This window comes from Zootoca vivipara, chromosome 5 (genome assembly GCF_963506605.1).
Source record: "Zootoca vivipara chromosome 5, rZooViv1.1, whole genome shotgun sequence".
Taxonomy (NCBI): domain Eukaryota; kingdom Metazoa; phylum Chordata; class Lepidosauria; order Squamata; family Lacertidae; genus Zootoca; species Zootoca vivipara.
The window spans coordinates 78033583-78042993 of record NC_083280.1 but is presented as its reverse complement, the minus strand read 5'-3'; the positions used below and the strand labels follow the sequence as shown (position 1 = coordinate 78042993).

The window sequence follows — 9411 nt, the reverse complement described above, 5'->3', positions numbered from 1 at the left end:
GAAATATTATTCCACATTCTTATTTTGCCTCCACTGAAGCCAAGAGTGTACTGAAGCCAAGAGTGTATACGGCTGGGTTTGTGTGAAGTGTCCTGGGAAAAGGCAGCATTTCTCGAGGGCATCGTCACATCACCATAGGAAGTCACACATGTGGACTCACTGCACAGTCTGGTCTGCCCCCCCCCTCGCCGTCCCGACTGATGGTGATATGTAGTAGACATAGTCCCCGATATAGACTGGGGGTCTTGAGTTTTAATTCCCCGATGATTCCTAAAGGTTACTGGATGTCCTAACCAGTCTCTCTCTCACCACTTGACTTATCCTACAAAGTAGTTGTTGCAAAGATAAAAATGAGGGAAGTCTATGAATGCTGTTCCAAGCTCCTTGGAGATCAGGCAAGAGAAAATATACAAGTCTGTCTCTCCTCTGGGTGGATTGGCTGGAGGAACCCAGAAAAGCTGGAATGGCCTTTGCGTGTTGCACGGCTTGGAAGCGCCAAAACACCAGCCCATGTTACTAGGTACAGTGGTACCTTGGTTCTCGAACTTAATCCATTCTGGCAGTCTGTTCCACTCCCGAAACCGTTCGAAAACCAAGGCGTGGCTTCCGATTGGCTGCAGGAGCTTCCTGCACTCAAGCGGAAGCTGCATTGGATGTTTGGCTTCCGAAAAACGTTCACAAACTGGAACACTTATTTCTGGGTTTGTGGCATTTGGGAGCCAATTTGTTCAATAACTAAGCCGTTCGAGAACCAAGATGCCACTGTACAACGATTCACTTGAAGAACATGTTTGCTGCAGTGCATGTATGTACACATGCAGAGCAAGTTAAAAGCCTTGTGGAAGATCGTGAGAGCTTTTCTGAGTTTCCCATGGAAGATTCACCCCTGGAGACTAAGAAAAGCTTGGCGGGAGGTCACTGGAGTATATGGGGGAAGGGTTGTGTCCCCCCCCCTCCATATGTACTGCATGGCAGTTGCATTCACAAGTGAATGTCATGTCTAACTTGCCCTAATACATAGCTAAAAGTGAAATAACTTTCTCCCATAGTGTCAGAATTTAGAAGCCCCCTTTGCTCCTGGACTTTCTCAGGTGAGCTGTCTTCATGGAGCTACTGAAACAATACGAAGTGGCAATACATCCCAAACTTTTTATAATGTGAGCATTATATTATATACCTAAAGTTACTATTTTAGTGATATTTTATTTTTATAACATAGTGTAGATTTATGGCAAATCTAAGGTGTATTTATAGTGTCTTTGTTTAGACTGAGCTATATGTTTTATGCTTTAAGGTCTACGAGTCGTTCTGATAGACGATATCAAAGTGAACTGTAGCCCAGCTATGATGAATCCAGAAAACAGTTTAAAATCTGTAGTCAATAAAAAAGTATATCAAAGAAAAGACTTGTCGCTTTCGTTTTGTACATTTGCTGTCGGGAGCAAGCCAGCAATAAATCACACGGAGGAAGTGAAGTTAACTCTTTATTAGGAGAAACAAGATCCACTCAGGAGTTCCAAGCCTAATGAGCATAACACTTTTTCTTGATGGGTCTTGCCTCTGTGAGGCAGTTGTGGAGCTTGAAGGTCTCACAGCTGCCTAATAAGTCCTTTCCTGGGCCTTTCCCAAGCAATCTGAGACTATGCTGGCACGCTGCCTTTGCTCCTCCCTCTTCATACCTCTCTTCGTCCTGGGACACCGGGGGTGGGGGAGCTTGTCACAGCAGGAAGGGGAGACACCCAGGCTTATTAGCCTGACTCATTTCCGCCTCTTGCTCTCCCTCCTCTCCTCCTTCCACCTCTGCTTCTGATTCTTGACTTCTCTCTGCCATAGACTCTCCCTGCTAATCACACCCTGTTGCCTCTTTGGCTTCAAACACCTCCTCCTAGGCATTCTCCCTCTGACCACTCACTGTCATCCCACCACCAATCCTCAGGCTCTGAGCCTTCTTCCCTTGGGGGTTCCCCAGCTGATGCCTCCCACCATTCCTCTGGGTCCAACTAGTCCATGACACTTGCCCCTTGCCACTAAGTGACCACAGCCTGTTCAAACAAGTATGAACCCCAGCAATTTCCCCTCTCTCCCTCTGGAAATCAAATACCACCAGATGACAGGCTCCAGGGAATCGGCTTCCTCCGCCTGTGGCAGTAGATAAACAGAACAAAGGGAAAGGAGTCGTCTAACCAGTTAGAAACTTTAATAATCACAGCAAGTGCTCCCAGTTAAGAATCCTACTCCCTTACGTCCCTATTAATCCACTTCACTCCTACGTTTTGTAATCTGAGCTTGTACCCTCTGTGCATTGTGTGCTTTCTGTTCTGCCACTTTCTCAGCTCTTCTTGACCTTGTGGAGAGCGGATGAATGCTTTCCAGAGACAGTGAATCTTTAACCCTCTCTCTCCCAGTGCTGCTTCTCCTAGCTGTTCCCCATCCAGTATTTCCCAGCTTCTGCCTTCTGAACTATGCCCCTCTGCAAACCACTGTTCCAAATGTATACTGTCCTCCTGCTCCTGGGAAGATTCAGGATCCGGAGCAGGAGCAGGGGGAGGAGGAGGCTCCCACCATTCTTCCTCAGTGCAGCTCTCCTCAGCACGGTCCTTGACACCAGAGCTGGGCATCAGGAGCTGTACTTTGTTACATCTCAGAAAGGGAGGCTCACCATAGTTGCGGTGAATGACACAACAGTAAGCAATCAATGACACAACTGACACAACTTAGGCAGCAGGGGCAGCAGCAACAGGTTTCTCAACAGTAGAGGAAGGAAAGTGTCTACAACAGTTTCTGTTCTGAAACAGCCTTTTCCCCAATTTGTTCTGGACCCTCCCAGCAAGGGCTGCAACGTGGTCCAGCAATGCCAAGGAACGCATTGGTGACTCTCAGATACGGGGCCTACAGGAGCTGTGGCGTCGTTGAACACAGGACCTTCCGACTGCAGGGCTTACAAGGTGTGTGATGATAAATAATATTATTATTATTAATAATAATAATAATAATAATAATAATAATAATAATAATAATTTATACCCCGCCAATCTGGCTGGATTTCTCCAGCCACTCTGGGCGGCTCCCAACAGAATCTTAGGAGCACAATAAAACATCAAACATTAAAAACTTCCCTAAACAGGGCTTCCTTCAGGTGTCCTCTAAAAATCAGGTAGTTGTTCATTTCCTTGACAACTGATGGGTGGGCACCACTACCGAGAAGGCCCTCTGCCTGGTTCACTTCACCAGAAAGCCCTCAGCGCTAGACCTCAGTGTCTTGACTGAAAGATGGGGGGTGGAGACACTCCTTCAGGTATACTGGGCCGAGGCCGTTTAGGGCTTTAAAGGTCAGCACCAACACTTTGAATTGTGCTCGGAAACGTACTGGGAACCAATATAGGTCTTTCAGGACCGGTGTTATATGGTTTCGGCAGCCACTCCCATTCACCAGCCTAGCTGCCGCATTCTGAATTAGTTGTAGTTTCCGGGTCCCCTTCAAAGGTAGCCCCCCCCCCATAGAGCGCATTGCAGTAGTCTAAATCTGGTTACAGGGAACCAGGCAGCCACCTTTTAGAAGACGTCTGAAGGCAGCCCTGTTTAGGGAAGTTTTTAATGTTTGAAGTTTTATTCTGTTTTTAATGTTCTGTTGAAAGCCATCCAGAGTGGCTGGGGAAACCAAGCCAGATGGGCAGGGTAGAAATAAATTGTTGATGTTGTTGTTGTTGTTGTTGTTGTTGTTGTTGTTTCTTTATTTTCTTTATTTTCTTTATTAAATTTCTATACTGCCCTTCATCCGACGATCACAGGGCAGTTTACAATATAAAAACACAACTCTGCAGTTCTATGATTTTGACTCATTTTGCTTTTGTTGTTATTAAACCAAGGGTGCCCTTCTTTTCTGGTTTCACATCCTCCTCTAGCTAAGGGCAAATGGGCTTAGTTGGCAACCCAAGCTACATTTGTGAAGGGGGAGAAGAGAAGTTTTCATAGTACGGGGAGCAGAACAACTTTGAGTCTCTCACTTTTATTTATTTTTTGCACACCAGAGTAGGGCTGCCATATTTCAAAAAGTGAAAATCCAGACACAACAGTTTTTGAGTTTTGTTTTTTGTTTCTGCAAAATCTGAAAGAAAAAAAAACAAGTTGTTGCCAAAGTTGTTGAGTTTTTAAAAGGAAATTTACCAAACTTTACACTTCCAACATGGGTTGCCATACTTCTGCGTTTTCCTGGACATTACAGTGATTCCTGCCCAGATACTGCTTCAAACAGTCAAATCCCGGCTATGTCCTGGAAATTCTGGACATATGGCAACCGTAGACTAAAAAGCAGAAGAAGGCCATCTTTAAATCAAGCATACTTGATTCCTGTACATTTGCAGGCAAGGCAAATTTGAAAAGCAGTCATATCTCCTGAACAAACACCATCCAAACAGTGCAATGCTATGCATGTCTACTCAGAAAGAAATCCTATTGAGTTCAGTGGGGTTGACACCCAGGTAAGTGGGTAAAGGATTGCAGTGAGAAAATAGATTATTAGAAATAAGAAGGTTGTGGCCACTTGGAGCCTAATTATTGGTTATTATGGTGCGGTGCCACAACAAGTAAGTTACTCTCGACTTTTGAGTTCAATCAACCTCCCATTGTTCTTAATCATACCAAACCCATCTGTTGATTCAATGACTTAAGATCCCTTTCACTTAAAAAAGAAAAAGAAAAAAGAAATTCCCTAGAAGTCAAAGCCAGGCTTACTTCAGAAAGGCCTTTACACTTAATTCCCAGGCATGAGAACCATCTACCTCTAGGGCCTCCATCTTATTAGAATTCAACTTCAGTTTATTGGTCTTCTTCCAAACCCTTGCTAAGTCCAGACACAAATTCAGTACTGGCACAGCACCGCCTGTCTCTGAAACCAAAGAGCAGGAGAACAACAACAACAGAGTGTCACCAGAATATTGATGGCATCTCACTCCACATTCCCCAATGTTAACTAGCAGATTCCTATAGGTGTTTAGAAGCATGGGAGATAAGATAGAACCTTACAGGACTCCACAGCACAACTGCCATGGAATCAAGCAATCTCGCCTCCAGTGCTATCTTCTGAAAGTGGCCCTGTAAATAGAAGCAGAACCAGCTTATCACTGTTCCTACTCCTATTTTCATTGTGGAAATGTTAGAGGGTATGGAGTTACCCAACCCTAGAGACATCTGAAGGCAGCCCTGTATAAGGAATTTTTTTTAATGTTTATTTTTCTTTTCCTTATGTTTTTTATATTTGTTGGAAGCAGCCCATAGTGGCTGGGGCAACCCAGTCAGATGGGTGGGGCATGAATAGTAAAATTGTTGTTGTTGTTGAATAGGACGTCCCTATTTTAATCAGAGAAATGTTGGAGGCTATGCTTTCTCCCACAAGAGGTCAACAGGGTTATGAAGGCTACTTCAGTGCCGAACCTGGGCCTAAACCCAGTTTTGAAATAAGTGCTTGTGACAATGCTTGTACCTTGGAAGTCGAACAGCCTAGTTCTCAAATGATTTGGCTCGTCTGACCGCGCAATGCTTGTACCTTGGAAGTCGAACAGCCTAGTTTTCGAATGATTTGGCTCCCAATCGAAACCCAGAAGTGAGTGTTCTGGTTTTTTAATGTTATTTTGGAAGCCAACCATCCGACCGGGCTTCCGCGGCTTCCGATTGGCTGCAGGAGCTTCCTGCAGCCAATCGGAAGCCGCGCTTTGGTTTTTGAATGTTTTGGAAGTCGAAAGGACTTCCAGAACAGATTCCATTTGACTTCCAAAGTAAGCAAACCTCTTTCTGTGAGAAGGTCCTAATATGCCAGAGTTTCTCCCTCTCTCAAAATGTTTCAGATGATGTATAATCGGGTTAGCCAAAATGTCTGAAGTAACTTTCGCTCCTTAAACCCTCTTTTTTTTGCCTTATATCAAACCCTCGTATCCTACCCTTGACTCTGGAACCATGTTACTGCTTTCCTGCTACAGACTCAGAGCACACATGACAAAACTTCAGCATCTGACTCGATATTGCCCCTCCTATTTGTAAACCGTACTATTGCATATTTCTCCCAAATGAATGCACAATATTATTCTTAGCTGTCTTAATATAAATCTTAAGTGTCTTTAAGAAATTCAGCTGCTTACTCGGATGATGCACCGCTTAAAGTAAGGATAAGTACTATAAACCAGCAGTATTCTCCATCTCTTATCTGAATCTGGTTGTCAATAGCGTTGGATTTTAGCAACATTGCCTACCTACTGCCTTTCTGTAGCTGTGCTGAAAGCTGATGGACACCAGGTAATCCTTGAAGAAATACCGGATTGGAATGAAGTGCAGCTCATAGTAAATGGAGAGACTGTGTTTCAGTGCAACATTAATGATCTGGATTTCGGTGGGTACAAAGGGGGTAACAATATAAACTTGTTTTCTGTTTTGCTTTTAAAAAACATTTCTAAGAAATGTAACAAGTGATAGAAGAAATACAGATGGCTCCTTCCATTCTTTAGTAGGGCTCATAGATTTTGATTCTAACTATGGGATCTGCTCGCCAAACCCCCCAGGCCCCAATCCCATTGCTGATCCCTTCTCCCACAGCTAGGCAACCCCTCATCCCTTGACACCTCACCGACCCTGTTGCCTCTCCCCTCACAGCTTGCCCAAAACCTTCCCCCAACTTGCCCCCAAACAGATAGGCATATGGAAGAAATGTTTGTGGATTAAAAGAAAATGGTACCCAAAGCGCGGGAGGGTGGAGGGAGACTCTGATAAGCACCTGCAAGCTTACAGACTACTGGTGGAAATTGAGGCTGCAGAGAGGAAACTATTATTCAGGCTGACTTTGCGAGTTATTGTTCAGAGCTCTTTGAGATGGGTGAGTTGAAAACACACAAAAGAAAAATGGAGGGCAGGAGATGAAATCAACGTGGATGTTTGTGTACCCATGTGTGAGAGCCCTTCCTGCCTCAATCAAATACAGTATACAGTACCCAGGTTTGGGCTGGTGGAATAATAATAATAATAATAATAATAATAATTCATTGTTTGTATCCTGCCCATCTGGCTGGGTTTCCCCAGCCACTCTGGGCAGCTCCCTATAGAATATTAAAAACATGATAAGACATCAAACATTTAAAACTTCCCTTAAAAGGGCTGCCTTCAGATGTTTTGTAAAAATCAGGTAGTTGTTTATTTCCTTGACATCTGATGGGAGGGCATTCCACAGGGCGGATGCCACTACCAAGAAGGCCCTCTGCCTGCTTTCCTGTAACCTCACTTCTCACAGTGAGGGAACCGCCAGAAGGTCCTTGGCGCTGGACCTCAGTGTCTGGGCTGAAAGATGGGGGTGGAGACATTCCTTCAGGTATACTGGGGTGAGCAATTCTAGCATTATATGGTACAGTAGAGGGAAAGCAACACACACACACACACACCAAGAGGCTTGAATAGCATTGCAAAACTTTTCCAGGCTGCCTGAAACCATGAACAGGAATGTCCTTTTTAAGAGGTGGGGGGAAACCTCCAATGACCTATTTATGTTTTAACATTGTCCATCTCTCTCTCTCGCTCTCTCAGGAGGCGATGGCCTGTTGGACCCCCTTTGCCAAGAAGCTAGATATGCAGTGTTAAACGCTTACTGAGTAAGAGGCCCAGTGTGTGCTCTGACATCAAATAAATAAGACTCTTTCCTTGCATCATCCATTACGTTGTTAACCCTGTCTTTCAAAAGGGTTCTATTTAGTCCTCTGACTTCGCCACCAATGTGGCTAAAAGCATCCAGGTGGAAGAGGCAGTTTAACTCACCACAGAGATTTAACCTCAGGGCTGGTATTGGCTGGATGGGAAGTGTGGGGTGACAGTTCTGTTTCTTTTGGATCACATGCAATCAAGATGCGCAGACAACGAATAAGATATAAGGCCGCCATCCTTAGATGACTACATTTGGAGAGATACGTTTGGGCAGCGGCTAGTCTTGCATCTACCCATGATCTGCAACTCCTCAGGCTGTAGACTTTGTATGATGTCTTCTAGATATATCAAAATGCAAGGCAGTCCTGGTTTAAATGTGTCACATGGATCTGACCTGCATCTTACAGTTCTTCCAAAGACCTCAGCGCATTCTACCATGATCTGGTCCCAGCTGAGACTGAAAGGGACCAGTGGTGGCACCCAGCAAACTAAGTTGGGATCTGAATCTTGGTTGCTTAGATCAGGGGTCAGCAACCTTTTTCAGCCATGGGCCGGTCCACCGTCGCTCAGGCCATGTGGTGGGCCAGACTATATTGGGGGGCGGAGGGGGAATGAACGAATTCTTGTTCCCCACAAATAACCCAGAGATGCATTTTGAATAAAAGCACACATTCTACTCATGTAAAAACACGCTGATTCCTGGACCATCCGTGAGAAGGCGATTGGGCCGCATCCGGCCCACGGGCCTTAAATTGCCTACCCCTGGCTTAGATGCTCAATAGTCTATCCGCTATACAGGCTTTCTTTTGCGATGCAGCCCATCGTTTATGAGATGTATTTGCATCCTCAAATGACTCTCCCGTGCAAAACCTGGACTGCAGCATCCCATTGCTCACTCCAATGAGAAATGTAATCTCCAGAAGATACAAAGTTGTCCTCAAATGTACCAGGAGCGGTGTTAATTAAATTGCTTTACAGCCTTTTTGTCTTGACTAATTGCCTCATTAGGACACATTTCTCATCCCCAAAATGGATCTGAAGTATTCATCATTGAAGAAAATGTATCATTAAGTGCTTTTGCCCTGCACCCCAGTCAGTCCTCAGAACTGTTTGCTGTCGGGGGGGGGGGAACATACTTAGATCTTTGCCACCTGTGCAGCGATGGTGCTGCAATCAGCAGTCGAGTGGCATTAATGGCAGAACACCACAATTACTCCAGCTATTTCCCTTTTCCGAGCGAGACCCTTACATGCACTTTGTGCATATCTTCCATCATTTTCCTAATTTCACAAACAGCTAGCCTCCTTCAGAGGCAGTGGTAGAAAGGGGTGTGACAGGCACCCAAATGTTTGGCCAAGGAGCGTTACACAAGACTGCATTGCGATACAACAATCCCTTGCCTGTTTCTTGATAAACCACTTGGCAATGCATTCAACTGAGTTTTATTCAGAACAGGGGCACTGAAATTAATGGCCGGGACTAACTTGGGTTAGAGAGATGGTGGAACTGCTCAACACCTACTTTGCCTCTGTCTTCACCCAAAATGAAAGCAGTCCCCCAACATGGAGATAACAGGATCGATGATGCAAGGAGGGAGATGCAGCTCAAGCTAGGAGAGGTGGATAGGGAACACATAGCTGCTTTAAATGATTTTCAATCTCCAGGGCCTGATGAGCTACACCCAAGGGTACTAAAGGAGTTTGCGGATGTAATCTCAGAGCCTCTGTCTATAGTAGC

General features: G+C 44.9%; 1 protein-coding gene across 1 annotated transcript; it reads left to right on the top strand.

Moving 5' to 3' along the window:
• Window positions 1–2851: 2851 nt before the first annotated feature.
• Window positions 2852–7625, top strand: C5H10orf53 (chromosome 5 C10orf53 homolog). Its single transcript, XM_035137439.1, has 3 exons — window positions 2852–2945; window positions 6260–6379; window positions 7561–7625. Exons 1-3 carry the CDS (start codon window positions 2852–2854, stop codon window positions 7623–7625), a joined length of 279 nt encoding a protein of 92 aa, XP_034993330.1.
• Window positions 7626–9411: the final 1786 nt, after the last annotated feature.